We start from the raw sequence: 19,372 nt of genomic DNA on the forward strand, positions 1-19,372 counted from the left end.
TCCTGCCCTCCCCCCACCCCCAGTTTTGTTTGGACAATTTCCCTGTCTATACAGTCCAACATCCCTCCCACTACAGCCAGCATCAGGGATCTTTTAACCAGCCTCTCAGTTCTTGGGTTATTTACAGGATCATGTGGTGTGCAAAATGACACAATAATGACCGTGGTTCAAAGAATAACACTGGACTGGGTCAGGTTTTTCAATCGTGGAGGATAACAATGTCATGAAACAAATTTTAAATACAAATCACAGCTTTTATTCCCCCTTTCCCTTCCTGGTGAGTCACAGTTCTATATTGTCTGTTGCTTGCTCTACATTGAGGAACCAATTTAATACATGTCCTGCATACATGGAGCAGAGGAACAGATCACAATGGCATCTTGAAATTAGTACAAAGGCACGTGGCTTCAGGGACAACAAGGGTGTTGACTGTTTCTCGCATGAGCTGAGAAAAAAAACAGCCAGAGGAGTGTAATTGGGTTAAACATCACATTCCTGATTCATTGAGGAATAAGGACCTTTGAAAGAGGAGCTGAAGAGAATACTCTTTATGCAGCCAGTTTTAACATAGCTGTGGAGAATACACAGTTAAAAATCACAACACCAGGTTATAGTCCAACACGTTTATGTGGAGGCACTAGCTTTCCGAGCACTGCTCTGTTGCCAACCACCTGATGAAGGAGCAGCACTTGAAAGCTAGTACTTCCACATGGGCTGAGAGGTGGCAGATGGAATTTAATTCAGATAAATGTGAGGTGCTGCATTTTGGGAAAGCAAATCTTAGCAGGACTTGCCACTTAATGGTAAGGTCCGAGGGAGTGTTGCTGAACAAAGAGGCCTTGGAGTGCAGGTTCATAGCTCCTTGAAAGTAGAATCACAGGTAGATAGGACAGTGAAGGTGGCGTTTGGTATGCTTTCCTTTATTGGTCAAAGTATTGAGTACAGGAGTTGGGAGGTCATGTTGCGGTTGTACAACACATTGGTTAGGCCACTGTTGGAATATTGCGTGCAATTCTGGTCTTCTTCCTATCGGAAAGATGTTGTGAAGCTTGAAAGGGTTCGGAAAAGATTTACAAGGATGTTGCCAGGGTTGGAGGATTTGAGCTACAGTGGGAGGCTGAATAGACTGGGGCTATTTTCCCTAGAGCGTCAGAGGCTGAGGGGTGACCTTATAGAGGTTTACAAAATTATGAGGGGCATGGATAGTGTAAATAGGCAAAGTCTTTTCCCTGGCATCACGAGTCCAGAACTAAAGGGCATAGGTTTAGGGTGAGAGGGGAAAGATATAAAAGAGACGTATGGGGCAATTTTTTTCAGAGGGTGGTACGTGTATGGAATGAGCTGCCGGAGGAAGTGGTGGAGGCTGGTACAATTGCAACATATGAATAGGAAGGGTTTGGAGGGATATGGGCTGGGTGCTGGCAGGTGGGACTAGATTGGGTTGGACCAAAGGGTTTGTTTCCATGTTGTACATCTCTATGACTCTAAACCTGTTGGACTATAACCTGGTGCTGTGCGATTTTTAAACTTTATCCACCCCAATCCAACACCAGCATCTCCAAATCCTAAGAATAGTCTTAATGCTGCCAGTTATAACATTGCCGCGGTTGTCTTTATGCAGCCAGTTTTAACATGGCAGAGGACAATAGTTTTCATGCAGCCAGTTATCATGTAGAATCTGAAAGAGGTGCTGTAACTAGACTGAATAGGCAGGCTATTTGGGGAGGAGCAGGATTGTGGGGCTAACTAAGATGGCTCTTTCAAAGAGCAAGCACAAACATAAAAAGGGCAGAATGGTCTCATTATGGACTGAGACATTCGATAAAGAGAGAGACCTCATTTAAAGGATCACACTGTATGCAAATTTTAAGAATTTAAACCAGTACAAGAAATGAGTTAGCTTGGTTTTGGTTTTGGTTTTGGTTTGTAATTAATGCAAGTGACAGGCATAAGTCACTGCGCAGACAATTGGGTGTGCCATCTGCTTTCTGAGACGATTTTTCAAAAGGAAATATTCAAGGAACCTATTGTATCTTTTTAAATCACTGAGGGGCAGGCGTCACTGCCTGGACATCTGGCACCATTCCAGCTGCTGCTTTGAAATTCCCATCTCCTGCTGCTAGTCTAATTGTTACGAGTTTGCCGCTGAAAATTATGGCTCCTATTACACCACAAATTGCATGCAACCACATTAAGGTTGTTCTGTACCTTTTAACTGCTTACGGGCCCTTGTCAGATCATTCATCCACTTCAAGACTTCTGGATTGCCAACTTTATCACTGTGGGATGGCTATAACCACAAGAGATTACAGTTATCCTTCCTGGTTAGTCCTGCACTTTTTACATTATACAACACCACAATTTGTTTTTCTTCAAACTTCAGAAAACCACAACACTGCCTGAGGTCAAATGGAAGCTCGCTGGGAAAGGAAGATTAGCTGGGTTATGGAGGGAAAATAAAACGTGTGGAACTAATTAGGCAACTCATTCAAAGACCCTGCACAGACCAAACTGGCCCAGTGCAATTTTACTTCTTATAAAAAAGTCTCTTTATATCATAATGCGAATCCTCAAAACGCAGATGACTTCTTTCGATATTGTAATGGAAGACGATGTGATTTTCATTCATGAGTAAAAATGATGGTGTTCAGCTGGAGAATCTCTCTCGTCCAATTAATTATACACTGATGTAACCCTTTAGTGCTATTTTTCCCATTCATTTCCTTTATGTAGGCTTGCACATTTCATTTACTAATTTATTTCTACCATAAGGAATCTTCACTGAGATGGAAATCTCTCTGTTCAGGAAAGTGCTGTGTAAACTCATTGCCTAGCCTATACCAGGTCTAGAAACAAGACAACAGCAACATCAGAATACATGTCTATCACTATGCACTGATAGACCTTACACATTTAATATGAAAGTTAATACTCAAATAGCTGCACAAATAAAAAATTGGCTAAGAAACAGAAAGCAAGAAATAATGGAGAACTAATTTTCAGACTGGACAACTGTACAGATTAGTGTTTCCACGAGATCTGTATTAGGATTAGATTACACTCCTACAGCACGGAAACAGGCCCTTCGGCCCTACAGGTCCACACCGACTCTCCGAGTAACCCACCCAGACCTATTCTCCTACACTATATTTACCCCTGACTAATGCACCTAACACTATGGGCAATTTAGCATGGCCAATTCAGCTGACCTGCACATTGTTGGACTGAGGAAACTGGAGCACCCGGAGGAAACCCACACAGACACAGAGAACGTGTAAACTCCACACAGACAGTTGTCCGAGGCAAGAACTGAACCCGGGTCCCTGGCGCTGGGAGACAGCGGTGCTAACCACTGAGCCACCGTGCTGCCCCAAAAGGACTGACTTACTTTGATATTAACAAGGAATGTGGACTTGAATTTAAAAAGGGATATAATTTCTAAATCACTGAAGAAACCAAATTTCAAAAATGTAGTAAACAGCGAGACTGATAGCAACAGGCGTGAAAAAGACTTAAGATTGGGGAAGTTTAATGCAGTGAAGTGTGAAGTAATTTAGTTTACTACGAAGAATGAGGAGACACATTATAAACTAAATACTACAAAGTTAAAGTGAATATAGCATAGAGAAACACAAGCATCATCGCTCAGAAATCTTAAAAAGGTTGCTGTTAAAAATCCTTGTCTTTATATATAGAGGCACAGAACACAGGAAAGGAACAAGTGATGCCAAATATCTATCCAACATTGGTTTAGTCCCCTGGAATATGGTCTCCTATTCTGCGCAACACACATTAGGAAAAATGTTATAATCTTAACAAGGATGAGGGATACTAGGGCAGAGATGAGAGACGAAAACAAAGCATTGCAGATGCTGGAGTCAGAGTCAGATGGCACGGAAACCGATCCTTTTGTCCAACCAGTCCATACTGACTGTAATCCAAAGCTAAACCAGTATCACCTGCCTGCTCCTGGCCCATATCGCTCCAAACCTTTCCTACTCATGTATTTATACAAAGGTCTTCTAAACATTGTAACTGTGCCCACATCCACCACTTCCTCAGGAAGTTCATTTCACACACGAACCACCCTCAGTAGAAAAAATTCTGTGTGTCTTTTTTAATCTCCCTCCTCTCACCTTAAAAATGTGCCTCCCAGTTTTGAAATCCCCCACCCTAGGGAAAATATGGTTACCATTAACCATATCTATACCCTTCTTTATTTTATAAACCTCTAAAGGTCGCCCCTCAACCTCCTACGCTCCAGCAAAAACAGCCCCAAGCCTTTCTTTATAATTGAATCCTTCCATACTCAGCAACATCCTGGTAAATCTCTTCTGAACCGTCTCCAGCTTAATATCCTTACTATAACAGGGCGCCCAAAAATGGATACAGTACTCTAGAAAAGGCCTCAATGTCCTGGACAACTGCAACATGCCCCAACTCCTTCACTCAAAAGGTCTGAGGAGATCTGACAGAAAGTTAGTAAGTGCGGTAGAAACACAGCAATTCTGGCAACATCTGTGAAGACTAAAACAGTGTTAACGTTTAAATTTCAGCATGACTATTCTTTGGAACTGGAGTTGGACCAGACTCAGAAGGTTAACTCTGCTTTTCTCTTCCCACAGATACTGCTAGACCTGCTGAGTTTCCCCAGCACTGCTTGCAGAGAGGAGGAGGAGAGAGAGATGGCTTTTTTTCAAGCACAGACAGCTAAGGAGGGGTGAGATAATAGGCGTTCTCAAAGCCATAAGAAGTTTTGATAAGAATAAGGTGAGGAGAAACTGCGCCCAGTGGCAGAAAGGTCAGTAAACAGAGAACACAGACTTAAAGTGCCACTTATGCAATAAGACATATTGATGTGGAAAGTACTGACTGAAGGACAGGCCTTTCAAATGATGATTTTCAAAACAGATCAAGAATTGAAGAGAAATGCCTGTACAGACAATGTTATCAGTGACCCTAGGAAGAAATACATACACACACACACACACACAGAAAGAGATCTTCATACTCAAAAACCATCTTTCCAACATCTGTGGAAATTCAGGGTTGCACTGCATTGTTCAGAGTCATAAAGCTTACAGCATGGAAACAGTTCACCCGGCCCAAGTTGCTCATGCTGACCAGATATCCTAAATTAACCTAGACCCTTCAGTTCCAGATTTTCACTTGTTAAATGAAACTTATCATTATTTGGGGTGGCACATGGCTCAGGAGTTAGCACTGCTGCCTCACAGCACCATGGACCCAGGTTCGGTTGCTGCCTTGGGCAACTGTCTGTGTGGAGTTTGCTCATTCTCCCTGTGTCTGTGGGGGTTTCCTCCGGGTGCTCCAGTTTCCTCCCACAGTCCAAAGATGTGCAGGTCAGGTGAATTGGCCACACTAGGTGCTAGCATTAGGTGCATTAGTAAGAGGGAAATGTAAGGAAATAGGTCTGGGTGGGTTGCTTTTTTGAGGGTCGGTGTGGACTTGTTGGGTCTGTTTTCACACTGTAGGGATTCGAATCTAATCTATCTTTCTGACACAGTGACCTCTGGACATCTCTGGTCTTCCTTTGTGCTTTGTAAATAGTGGAGGTAGTTCCCACCTCCAAAACAGATGGCAGCAGTGAAATTGGAGCTAGCATGAACACAAATGAGCAGAAAGAATCAGAGAAGGAGATAACTTGAAAGGACATGGTTCAGCTGTGAAGTACAAGGATTCAATTGCCATTTTCTGTAAAGGCATGTTATGCTTTGTTGTTTAATCTGATGGTTTATCATTCATACTGCATCTTCATTGTTGCTGTAATTTTATTTATTTCAGTGTTGCTAAAAAGAGAGATATTGATCAGGAGTCATGAAACAAAACCACAGCAATTTATTCAAGCCTACTAGAATTCAATCAAGCAGCAATCACTTTCCGTGCTGCATAAATCATTCTTTCCTTTATAAAGTTGGGTTTCTTGCATCTCAGTCCGAAGGTTGCAAGATGGAAAATATTAATGCCCTGTCTCCTTTTAGCATTGCTTAAGTTCTGAGTAACCAACTAATTATCTCAGTATCGTAATGCATAAGTGAGAGACAAACAGAATTATTCAATAAAGACGAAAAAAAGAATTTCATTGCACCAGGAGTTAATGAGCATCAAGCAAGAGTAGAGGTCAAAAGAACTGCTCCCCTCCAGAGGATTACTGAGCATCTGGAGAATATTCCCAGTGGTACTTAATACTGCATTAAAAAGCTAGTGAACTATCTGGCTCAGAATGGATTTAGCAGTTACACAGATCAATCATTCCAAATTGAACAGGAGAGATGTGAAGATGGAGAGGAAGACAGAAAAAAAAAGTAGACAAATGAGCTACTGAAAGATCTTTTTCCCCCCCACAAAGGGTTTCATTTTGCCTCAGGAGATTTAATAAGTGGGAAGATTAGTGCGGAGACATTCCAGGTTATACACGTTACCTTGGTCAGTTGACCTTTAACAGTTTCTTATCTTCAAATACATTGTACGCTGCAAGTTTTCCACTATTAAGGCAACATTAGTTTCTTTGTGCCATGCAGCAATAAGGTGAAGATTTTAAAACATACAGAAATTAATCTAGAATACCACAAAGCAAAAGTGTTTTAATCAATGTTTTTAAGTCTAACATTCGTATCACCTACCCGATATTTTTTCTCTTGCTCAAATTTTTCTTCATACTTGCGTATTTTCTTCCTCAAATTCTGGATCTGTTTAGTCAGCTGCATCATCAGCATTGGACTGTTCTCAGCTTCTGAATTGACTAGTGAAGAGTTTCTTGGCCTTGAAAAGAGAGCATAGTAGGGACTCAACTCAAAACGCAGCAGCTCAGCAGTCACACCATCAATGGAACACTGTTCTCAGAAACGCAAATGTTTCTCTGAGCAATGACTGCTGTCAAAAGTGCGGTCTTCAAGAATTTTAATTGCTATGCAAAGTGGTTAAACCTTCCTACAGGAGTAAACCTGGGTTCTGAACAAAATGAATTACAAGGACTCAGACCCATACCTATCAGGAGTATATTACTCATTCTTCCCACATTGAGGCATCTTTTCCAATCATCTCCAGAAAACGAGAGCCTTTTACATGGATTCCATGAAAAAATTCATTTAGTTTCAATCTATTGTTCTGCAGTATCATTTTATTGTTTCTGTTTAATCTTTGAGTCATTCACATGACATGGACCAGATTTACCTTGCTGCCTTCATTGCCAGCATGCATGAAATTGGAAGTGAACTGGGACAAACCAGGAGCATATATGCACAACGATACATATTTGAGATTGAGCAATGGTAGAAATTGGCATTTGATGTCTAGATTTAGGCCAGTTGGCCTATCAAACCTGCTCTGCCATTCCATCGTGGATGTTCCTCAACCCAGTTCTCCCGCCTTCTCCCTGTAGATGTCCTTACCAATCAAGGACTTATCTATCTTGTTCTTAAATTCTCTTAATTACTTGGCCTCCACAGCCTTTTGTGGCAATGAGCTCCACAGAGTCATCACCCTGAAGAAACTGCTCATCTCAGTTCTAAAGGGTCATCCCTTCACTCTGAAGACATGCTCTCCGGTCCTAGTCTCTCCTAATGGTGGAAACATCTTCTACACATCTACTACATCCAAGCCTCTCAGGATTCTGTGTTTCAATCAGCTCACTCCTTCATCCTTTTAAATTCCATCAAATACAGACCCAGAGTCATCAACCTCATATGACAAGCCCTTCATTCCTGGGATCATTCTTGTAAACTCCTCTGCACCATTCCAACCACATCCTTCCTTAAACACAGGGCACAAAACTGCTCCAATATTCCAAATATGATCTGGCCAGAGCCTAGTACAACCTCAGTTGTACATTCCTGCTCTTGTATTCTAGCCATCTCAAAATGAATGGTAATATTGTCAACTCAACCTGCATGTTAACCTTGAGAATCCCGAACTAGGACTCTTGTGCTTCAGATTTCCACAGCTTGTGCCTCTTTAGAAAAGTCTACACCTCTATTCTTCCTACTAAAGGTGCAGAATCTCATACATTTCCACACTGTATTCCACCTGCCACTTCTTTGCCCACTGTCAAGTCAGTCCTCAAAGGAAACACTCCTGTGCAGACTCTGACTTCAACATTCTGCAGAAGTCAAGATCTGTGCTAACTTCCACCACAGCTACTGCCTCAGTGAAGCAAGTAACGTGAGGTATCCAATCAATTGTAAGCAATGTCCTAGGAGTTGGAAAACTTACCCTAAACTCTATTTAAAGGCTAGAACTTTCCAGTTGTACAATGTGACAACAAGCAAAAGAAGAATTCAAGCAGATTGCAAAATGGACGGCGGAACAACTTTACAACATGATGTTGACTATCTGTAAGTCTAACCAACCATCCCTAACACCTAACTGTGCAATCTTGGATCTGCCCTATCTGAAGAAAGGCTGTGAATTGTGTTCAGCACAATTAAGAGAATTGGTACATCTGGCAGGTAGGGGTTACATAATTAGATCAGTGAGTATACTTCAAACATTGCTTTGGCTATAACGTACTCTGGAATACGCTGAGGTTGACAAATTGGTATACATAAATACACCCTTTTCTTCTATAATGAGAGTGGAGAGTGGGGTGCTGGAAAAGCACAAGTCAGGCAGCATCCGAGGAGCAGCAGAGTCGATATTTCGGGCATAAGCCCTTCATCAAGAATTCTAGACTCTAACCTCCAGCATCTGCAGTCCTCACTTCCTCCTTTTATAATGAGAGCCTGACATCTATATCTTGGGTTAATTTTAACAAGTCACAAAGCAATAATGAAGTAATTATTATATTTTCCTCGTTCGACAAATCTATTCAGGTTTTTCAGTGAAATTAAAATGGAATTTCCTGTTAATTCGCTCAGAGCATGTACTTTACTATTTAATTACGATGTTGTCCTTTTTTTTCTCTTGAGTAATGGAAGATATTTTATTACATGCTCTGGTTAGTTATAGGTTAGATTAGTGGGGTTTTGTTTTCTTTGTTGTTTGTGAAATTTTCAATAAGGATATCTATTTAAAAAAAGGAATTGCCTCTGTCTGCATTCTATTTAATTATCCCTTTGTTGTATCTGAAGAGGAAGGAGAAGGAAGAAATTAATTTGCATTGTTCATTATGTTGGTAAAACTCTTTAAAATATCATCTGTGATCACTCCAATCTAATTCTAGAGGAATCTACTGATCTACAGTCACTCCTCACGCAATATTTCATCAGGTTTTACACATGGGGAAAGGGCAATGAATGCAGTTTGAGGCGGCTCAGGTTCTTTGATGTTACTGTGAATGGTCTATGACAAAATTTCAATTCACTAAACAGCACTCAAAAGCAGGTGAGGCACTGAGTGAACAATGCCTGGAACATAGAATTGTACAGAACAGAAGGGGGCCCACTGGCCCAAGATGTTGAGCTGAACATGACGCCAAATGAAACTAATCTCATTCTGCCTGCTCCTTGGCCCATATCCCTCCATTCCTTGAATATTCGTGTACTTATCTAAAAGTCCATTAAACACCCCTATCGCATCGGTCTCCTCCACCACCCCTGGCAGCCAAGTTAAAACATTGGGTTACCTAATGAAGAAAAACAGCAAGAATTGCAAAAGTCATCTAAAAACCCCGACTCAAATGGGGAACAAAAGAGGCCTTGTGACTTGTCTGGATTCAATGTACTGAGGTGCGAGAAGGATGATACATTGAAAATAATGATAAAGTCCTTCAAGGTATTTATAATAACGATTCATTCTGCACAAAGTAAAACATCATAATGAACACTGAAAATGCCCTTGTCTCACTTAATTTCAGACGCTGAGCAGAGTCAGTCCTGGTTTAGAATTTAATTGTGTAGGCCCTGAGTGTAGGTGCTGATATTGCTGCAGAATTACTTACATTTTCTGCTGTACACCCGTTCTCCTCATCCACATAGTTAGTCTCCCAGAAGACATGACTTCCAACACCTAAAAGGGTCAAGTGCTTGGAAACACTGTCCCCTCAGAATCCCTTGCAGTCATACAGCATTCTGACCTGGATATTTATTACCATTCTTTCATCATCTGAGTCAAAAACCTACAGCTTCTAAACTGGCAGGACTGGGGGGAATAATGGGCCTGCAGTGGTCCCAAAGGGCAACTCTGCTTCTACTTCCGAGGGGCAATAAGGGGTAGGCTCTCATTCATATCCCAGGAAAAAAAATTTATCACAAAAATTAGGAATTGCTGGGGAACAACAGCCAACAGTATTGGGAGTATTCAAAATAGGGTTATCATAGAATCCCTACAGTGTGGAAAGAGGCCATTTGGCCCATTGCCCCTCTGAAGAGCATCCATTCCACTTTATCCTTGTGTAGCCGCACTCAATTACATCCTTGGACTGTGGGAGGAAACCCAAGCAGACATGGGGAGAACGTGCCAACTTTACACAGTCACCCGAGGCTGAAATTGAACTTGGGTCCCTGATGCTGTGAGGCAGTAGTGCTAACCAATGAGCCACCACGGTTTCCAGTCACCTTCTAGCACCAGCTGAGTGTCAAACACGGCCAGTGCCTACCATCCTCACTTCCCTCAGCATCAAGTGCGATCCTGTTGTACTACATTGCCTTTTACTGTGGCTGTCTGTTATTACCAAGTTAACGTGCCCCCACCTCTTCTTCCACACCCGTTACCTTGGTGAATCAGGCTGTATTAACAGCAAGCAACATGCAAGCAGATGCATCTCTCCCAGGAGCAGCTTTCAGGGCCAGAGGAAGCAAAGATAACTTTGAAATAAGGGCAAAGAGGGAGCATGGAATTGACAGGGCTCACAAAAAGGTAACAAAGACTATGACCATTGCTGCCTTTTTCGTATTATAGTGCAGTAAAGTTTTATGATGCAACACCATCTATCATTTTGTTTATATCCCTAGGGTCCTGAAACCTGACATTTGTTTAAACCAGCTGCTGATGAGATAAAGAGAACAGATCATCTAGTCATCATCGATATTAGAGAACATAAATGAACATATTGTTCATAAATTTGATCCTGTACCGTAGTAGCATTACACTTCAGAAGCACTTTCCCCCGTTGTAATTTGGAGTAGGTTCGAGCTAATTCCTGCTTCCATTTTTTTTGTTTTAAACTGCTGGGATATTCCTTAGTTGAGAGAGGCACAGCACAAACCCCTTCTGTTTTCACCCACAATCAATTATTTCACATGGCCCCAGCTCTGACAGTTAACTCGCAAATCTCAATGCACCCTGGCCCAGACAGATCAGAATAATGCTCCAGCTTGATTTTTTTTAAGATTAGATTAGATTACTTAGTGTGGAAACAGGCCCTTCGGCCCAACAAGTCCACACCGACCCGCCGAAGCGCAACCCACCCATACCCCTACATCCACCCCTTACCTAACACTACGGACAATTTAGCATGGCCAATTCACCTAACCTGCACATCTTTGGACTGTGGGAGGAAACCGGAGCACCCGGAGGAAACCCACGAAGACACGGGGAGAATGTGCAAACTCCACACAGTCAGTCGCCTGAGGCGGGAATTGAACCCGGGTCCCTGGCGCTGTGAGGCAGCAGTGCTAACCACCGTGCCGCCCACTACACATTTCTCAAGAGGTTGGAGATTGTTATGACAAAAATATTGTGTGGCAGATGAAGGGTTTGAGGAGGGTGAGAAAGGTTAGAAACCCTTCCCCAGTTGGCAAGTGAGAACCCTTCAGTTTAAAAGATTATAATCAAAGGCCAGGGGAGGGTTCAGAGAAAACCAATAGAGGGAGAAATTGATGGGCAATGAATACTTTGCCACTGGGAGTAGCTGAGGGAGGGTTTGTTGTATAAAGATAGGAGGATGTGAAATGCTTAATGCTGAGGAGAGCTTTTTGCATCACACATGATATATGGACTTCAGAGAATACAGAGAAGGAGAGAGAAAGAAAGAGGTGTACTGAACTCTGTTGAGATTGGAAACTCACTTTATGCTAATTAATGGGAAACCAGAACAGTAAAAATGTAAAACTCTTAATGGGAGTATTAGATGTACATTTCAGTCTCAGTATTGTAATTGACTACTACCCATTTTAAACACCAAAGTCATATTCATCAATGCATGGTTTTTAGTTTATGAAGTCTCAGGCAGGTCCTCAGTGTGAATTTAGATTAGAATCCCTACAGTGTGGAAACAAGCCCTTCGGCCCAACAAGTCCACACTGACCCTCTGAAGAGTAACCCACCCAGACCCTATTTTCACCCCTGACCAATGCACCTAACCTACACACCCCTGAACACGATGGGCAATTTGATGTGGCCAATTCACCTGAACCTGCACATCTTTGGATTGTGGGTTTCCTCTGGATCCTCCCACACAGAAATGGGGAGAACGTGCAAACTCCACACAGACAGTCGCCAGAGGCTGAAACTGTACCCAGGTCCCTGGTGCTGTGAGGCAGCAGTGCTAACCACTGAGCCACAGTGCTGCCCAACTAAATTTAAAATGACTTTCTTGCAGCAACACCTTCCAGGTTCTTCCCATAATCTCCGTCACAATCTTCAACACACCAGTGTAACTGAAATAAAACACCAAATGCTAGAAAAACTCAGACCTGGCAAGGAAGCTAGGGAAGATCCATCAGATTTGGAGGGATATGATCTTCCCCTCAAGGCAAGGGCATCATATAGCAAACTGGTTAAGCTGAGGGCGATCACATTGATTTGCCTTTAACGCAGCTTTTACTGCTGACATGGAAAACTGCAATTGTCACTCAGCTGTCAAATCTCAAAGCACTCTAATGCTCCAAACACAAGGTGCCTTTCAGATTACCTGAAAGCAACGGAAACTCATTGGATCTGGAAAAGGTCAACGGTTCCCATTTGCAGCAGTTAAATTACAATATGTGGGCTAGAAATCAGATTGCTCCATGTCTGTTTTACTGTTATTAAAATGAATACCTAAGTGACCAAAATGACACATTCAATCTGCAGGAACAACTATAAAAATGTACTTATCACATAAGCACGCATCCTATACTTTGGTCTAACGTGTTTTGGAAGCAGTCCCTGTGCCTGACTGAATAAATTCAGTTATGAAGATCAGGTACCCTGCCGTACTGTATTGAGTTGTCTGTTAGATTAAGTCTCAGTGTTGTTTTCCTCTTCATTTAAGGTGCTAATTAACCAAGGAGCTTTACATTTGGGGAGGGAGGTGTGTGGAAAAGCATCACTTCTCTCTTCCACAACTGATGTGTGACTTCTAATAATGTTTCGCTAGTTTATTTTGTCTGGACAGTTTTGCTGCAGTTCTTGGGTCTGGAGAACAAAAAGACAGAAGACCTCTCCGAAAAACTAGAAGACCTCAGAAACAATCAGCCTTCAGGGATCCTTTCAACATGAGCATCAGGGGAGGGTAATGAGGCAGGGTCTTCACTGAAGAGACATTCACAGGACACTGCCCGTGGCTTCCAAATGACTGAGCACCCTCACTTCTCTGCAACAAGCTGCAACTCTCAAAGATATAGCCCAGTGAGGAACCCAGGATTCCAGGCAGGAGATAAATCAACCAGAGTTACTTAGGGAATTAAAAATGATAGGAAAACATACAACGTGGTAACAAACAAATTTGGGAAATAAACTTTAGAGAGAAACTAGATAGTAATATCAAGATGGATAGTAAGAGCTTCTTTAAATAAATGAAAGGGAGAGAGAGAGAAGCAACAACAAATACAGGGCCCTTTAGAAAATAGGGATGGGAAATAATAATGGGAACCAGGAAATGGCAGAGGCTGTGCCCTCAGGTCCTTGTCATTCCTACAGGTGGAAACATCTTCTCCATGTCCACTCTATCCAGGCCTCTCAGTATTCTAAGTTTCAATCAGATCACCGCTCCCCCAAATCCTTCTAAACTCCATTGAGTACAGACCCAGAGTCGTCAACTGTTCCTCATGTGACAAGTTCTTCATTCTGGAGATCATTCTTGTAAACCTCCTCTAGATCCCCTCGAATACCAACACATCCTTCCCCAGCTACAGGGCCCAAACCTATACTCAATATTCTAAGTGCGGTCTGCCCAGAGCCTTATACAGCCTCAGTAGTACATCTCTGCTCTTGTATTCTTGCTCTCTCTAAATGAATGCAAACATTGTAGCTGCCTTCTTAACTGCCAACTGAATCTGCATGTTACTGCCACTTCTTTGTTCACCCTCCTAGCCTGTCCAAGTACTTCTGCAGCCCTGCTGCTTCCTCAACACTACCTGTCCCTCCAGCTCTCTTTGTGCCATCTGCCCTCAGTTCCTTTGTCCAAATCATTAATGTGTAACATGAATAGTTATAGCCCCAACACAGACTCCCTTGGAACTCCAACTAGTGAAAGATTCTTTCACCCTCACGCTCTGCCTTGTGCCAGTCAGTTAATCCTCTAACCATATAGGAGTATCTTATCCCTAACACCATGGGCTTTTAGCATAATTAACAGCCTCCTGTACGGCACTTGTCAAAGGCCTTCTAGAAGGGGAAAGCAGCAGATGCAATGTGTTTGGACATCCAAAAGACAGGAATTCAATAACATATCATACATTAGGCTACTTAATAGCCCAATGTGTTGGGATAGATTATTAGCAACAAGTAGAGGACAAGTTAACTAATAGAAGACAGGAAGTTGGGATGGAGTTGGGGGGGGGGGGGAAAAGGGGAGGTGAAGGTGCATTTTCAGGATAGCAAACTGTAACTAATGGACTGCGGCATTGATCAGTGTTGAGGCCACATTTAACTTACATTTATGACTTGGAAAGTGAATGAACTAACACCAAGTTTGGCAGTGACACAAAATAGACAAGCGGTGAGAATAATAGGTTCTGGATTAGTGGTGCTGGAAGAGCACAGCAGTTCAGGCAGCATCCAAGGAACAGCGAAATCGACGCTTCGGGCAAAAGCCCTTCATCAGGAATAAAGGCAGTGAGCCTGAAGCGTAGAGAGATAAGCTAGAGGAGGGTGGGGGTGGGGAGAAAGTAGCATAGAGTACAATGGGTGAGTAGGGGAGGGGATGAAGGTGATAGGTCAGGGAGGAGAGGGTGGAGTGGATAGGTGGAAAAGGAGATAGGCAGGTTGGACAAATCCGGACAAGTCATGGGGACAGTGCTGAGCTGGAAGTTTGAAACTAGGATGAGGTGGGGGAAGGGGAAATGAGGAAACTGTTGAAGTCCACATTGATGCCCTGGGGTCGAAGTGTTCCGAGGCAGAAGATGAGGTGTTCTTCCTCCAGGCGTCTGGTGGTGAGGGAGCGGCGAAGGAGGCCCAGGACCTCCATGTCCTCGGCAGAGTGGGAGGGGGAGTTGAAATGTTGGGCCACGGGGCGGTTTGGTTGATTGGTGCAGGTGTCCAAGAGATGTTCCCTAAAGTTCTCTGCTAGGAGGCGCCCAGTCTCCCCAATGTAGAGGAGACCGCATCGGGAGCAACAGATACAATAAATGATATTAGTGGATGTGCAGGTAAAACTTTGGTGGATGTGGAAGGCTCCTTTAGGGCCTTGGATAGAGGTGAGGGAGGAGGTGTGGGCACAGGTTTTACAGTTCCTGCGGTGGCAGGGGAGGGTGCCAGGATGGGAGGGGGGCGTGGACCTGAGCAGGTAGTCACAGAGGGAACAGTCTTTGCGGAAAGGGGTGGGGAGGGAAATATATCCCTGTGGTGGGGTCTTTTTGGAGGTGGCAGTAATGTCAGCGGATGATTTGGTTTATGCGAAGGTTGGTAGGGTGGAAGGTGAGCACCAGGGGCTTCCGGCCTTGTTATGGTTGGAGGGGTGGGGTCTGAGGGCAGAGGTGCGGGATGTGGACAAGATGCATTGGAGGGCATCTTTAACCACGTGGGAAGGGAAATTGCGGTCTCTAAAGGAGGGAGGTCCTGAGCCTCCTTCACCACCGCTCCCTCACCACCAGACGCCTGGAGGAAGAACGCCTCATCTTCCGCCTCAGAACACTTCAACCCCAGGGCATCAATGTGGACTTCAACAGTTTCCTCATTTCCCCTTCCCCCACCTCACCCTAGTTCCAAACTTCCAGCTCAGCACTGTCCCCATGACTTGTCCGGACCTGTCCTACCTGCCTATCTCCTTTTCCACCTATCCACTCCACCCTCTCCTCCCCGACCTAACACCTTCATCCCCTCCCCCACTGTACTCTATGCTACTTTCTCCCCACCCCCACCCTCCTCTAGCTTATCTCTCCACGCTTCAGGCTCACTGCCTTTACTCCTGACGAAGGGCTTTTGCCCGAAACATCGATTTCGCTGCTCCTTGGATGCTGCCTGAACTGCTGTGCTCTTCCAGCACCACTAATCCAGAATCTGGTTTCCAGCATCTGCAGTCATTGTTTTTACCTCAATGAGGATAACAGTCTCCAGCAGAGTATAGGAGAGTCAGCAAAAAACAAAAAGAAAACTTGGTAGATGGTCAGGAAATGAGGTGATTCACTTTGACAGGAAGAGTAGAGGGGCTGAATATTAAATGGAGATAGACTGAAGGCTGCAGCACAGAGGGGTGTGGAGTCTTTGTGCGGAAAACCATATAAAGCTAGCATTTAAGTTCAGTGGGTAATTGGGAAGGAAAAAGGAGTGCTGGCCTTTATTTCAAAGGGAACCTTGCATGGAGATCTTGCTAAAACTATACAAGACAGTGGTTAGACCATGGGCTAGAACACGATGAACAATTTTGGTTTCCTTATTTAAGGGAGAAGCAATGGAGGCCACTGGGAGAGGGTTAGTGAGATTATTTCTGGGTATGGAGGGATTTTCTTATGAGGAGAGGTTGAGTAGGTCAAGTCTGTACTCAAAAGAATTTAAAAATGCAAGAGATGACCTGATTCAAACGTGTATAGGGTTCTTTGGGGATTTGACATGGTAAATGTGGAAAGACATTTTCCCTAGTGGGAGAGTTTAGGACTAGAAAGTATAATCTCAGAATCAGGAACCTTACACTGAAGACAGAAATGAGGATGAATTTCTTCTGCGGGTTGTGAATCTGTTAGGAGGCTGTTAACTGTCTGAGGCTGAAATAGACATGTTTAGTCAAGAGGAGATTCATGGGTATGGGAAAAGGCAGAATAGTGGAGTTGAGGATTGGGTCGATTGTATGCTACAGGACTATCAGATCAGCCAATGGATGGTAATCACACACAAGTTCACTACCAGTCAAGGGCCACTCAGATGGGCAACACACGCTGACCTATCCAGTAATACTCCTCATGAACTGTGAACAAATTTAAAAAAACCAACTAAACAAAACTTCAGTCTAATGATTAGATTCCACTTACCCATAATATTTATCCAGAACAATTGAGAATCAGTATTTTGTCGTCCCTTAAGCCCAATTGTTTTGCTTGTTTGTGCACACAAGTGTCCTTAGGACGTCCTTCTCCAATAGACAAATCATGAGGACTGGAAGCATTGTGGGATACGTCTGTATTGGTCACTGCAATACCTGCAGCTCTGGGCCTTCAGAGCCAAGTAGCAGGCTGCTATATCCTGCAGGACCAGCAGATTGTGGCAGAGGGAGCAAATGCAGAAACAGAGGTGGCAGCCAACAGTCTTCCATTTTGAATGCTCGCTCACTCAGCTACTCTAGTGTAAACTTGGTTTCTTTCTCACTTCCTGAACAATTGGGCACAAGCTCTTCAGGAAGCTCTCCTAGTGCACATCATGTCCTTCACTGGCAGCCTGGACCAAGGTCAGGTCAGCAGTCTGTAGTGGGGAATCACTGCTGTATTGTAGGAAACGCAGTAGCTAGACGGTGCACAGTATACTAGACTGTTCAACCAGCAATGACTTAATAAGATCACATTTCAGTCATATTTATTGTGGGATAAACAGTGGTTTAGAAATTGCTCCTGCTCGCCTTTGGAATAACATCATGGAATTTCCACGCCCCCTCCCCCCCTCCAAGAGTGCTGTTAGAATTTCAGATTAAGGTCTCAGCCAAAGGACAGCGCCTCTGACAATGTGACACTTCATCAGTACACAATGTGCTCAAATCTCTACCAACAGAGTGACATCTTACTTCTATACCATCTCTATCCTCTAATTTAACACAATACAATGGATATACAAAAGGAAGAGACACTTTGCTTAAATGATCATCAAGTTGCAAGTGCATGCTTTGCATGTGAAAGTACAAGGCGCAATACAATGCTTTCCTTACATGATGAAGAGCTGAGCACTCGGTGGAGAAGGGGCAGCTTCCGTATCCAATACAAATCTTTGACTCTTGCTAAAACTGGAGCAACGTGGTGACACGAGTGGGTTATCGCCCTCGGTGATGTGGTGCAGTAATCTGCCAGCCCCCATGGATCGATGGGCTTCGACTCCGTTCTCCAGCTCACTCTGCCAGCCTTCAAAGGCTGGAATCGGCTCTGTAACATCAACCAAACAAAGTTAGGAGTTTGCTCTCTCCCTCAAGGCTACGGTTAGGACAAAAACAATCATTCGATAGCTGTCTTACACAACAGGGCAATGCAATAGTAAAAGCAGGAATAGTTCGACTACACTTGGACAATCAAAACAAGGAATCAAACGTTTACTATTAGTTTATGGAATGTGGCATCGCTGACTGGCCAACATTTGTTGCCCACCCTTTGGACATGTCTTGTACCATTTCCAATGACTGACATTTTACTTACTGAATGAAAGTGAAAAGTTACCTGTAGAACACTCTGCTACCTATTTTTCCAGAATTCTTTTCAGCTATTTATTTATTTTAGAAAAATGTTTGAAAAGTCAGCCAGCAAATTGTCTTGTGCCAGACTAACCTCTCCAAAATGCCACGCCACCATCTCACAGCGCTGGAGAATGAAGGTAAAATGGGTGCAGCACTTCAAGCTTATGTGAGCATCCAAGGAAGTAAAGGCCTTGGAGACCAAGATCAACCAAGCTGGTAACAGGCCAGGCCTGAGACAGGGTTGGGGCAAAAGCTTAAACCAGGCCCCAAATTGTTTTTCATTCACAGGATGAGGGCATCATTGGCTAGGCCAGCATTTATTGCCCAACTCTGATAGACCAGAGGGCAGTTAAGGGTCAACCACATTGCTGTGGGTCTGGAGTCACATGTAGGCCAGACCAGGTTCCCTAAAGGACATTCCCAAACCAGACAGGTTTTTACAACAACCAGCATCATGGTAATCACAAAGCAAATCTTTTCACTGTGCCTCAGTACATGTGATAATAGATTAATTTTTTTAAAAAATAGAACTCAAATCCCATCCTTGGCCGTGGCAGGATTTAAAACCGGGTCCCCAGAACATTACCTGGGTTTCTGGAGTTAACAGTCTAGCGATAATATGACTAGGCCATTGCCTAGGTGAGGTATAGGTTGCTGTGCTTGTGCCACGAGTAGCACCAGGGCCTG

General features: G+C 43.5%; 1 protein-coding gene across 1 annotated transcript in view; it reads right to left on the reverse strand.

Moving 5' to 3' along the window:
• Positions 1–19,372, reverse strand: part of fam13c (family with sequence similarity 13 member C) — a 120,455-nt gene that overhangs the window by 15,900 nt on the left and 85,183 nt on the right. Inside the window, exons 6-8 of the mRNA XM_072557877.1 lie at positions 18,170–18,380; positions 6,645–6,783; positions 2,209–2,290 (exon numbers count right to left, since the gene is read on the reverse strand). Of these exons, the coding sequence (XP_072413978.1) occupies positions 2,209–2,290; positions 6,645–6,783; positions 18,170–18,380 (432 nt within the window). The remainder of the gene's footprint in view (positions 1–2,208; positions 2,291–6,644; positions 6,784–18,169; positions 18,381–19,372) is intronic.

The sequence above is a fragment of the Chiloscyllium punctatum genome, chromosome 38, assembly GCF_047496795.1.
Source record: "Chiloscyllium punctatum isolate Juve2018m chromosome 38, sChiPun1.3, whole genome shotgun sequence".
NCBI classification, from domain to species: domain Eukaryota; kingdom Metazoa; phylum Chordata; class Chondrichthyes; order Orectolobiformes; family Hemiscylliidae; genus Chiloscyllium; species Chiloscyllium punctatum.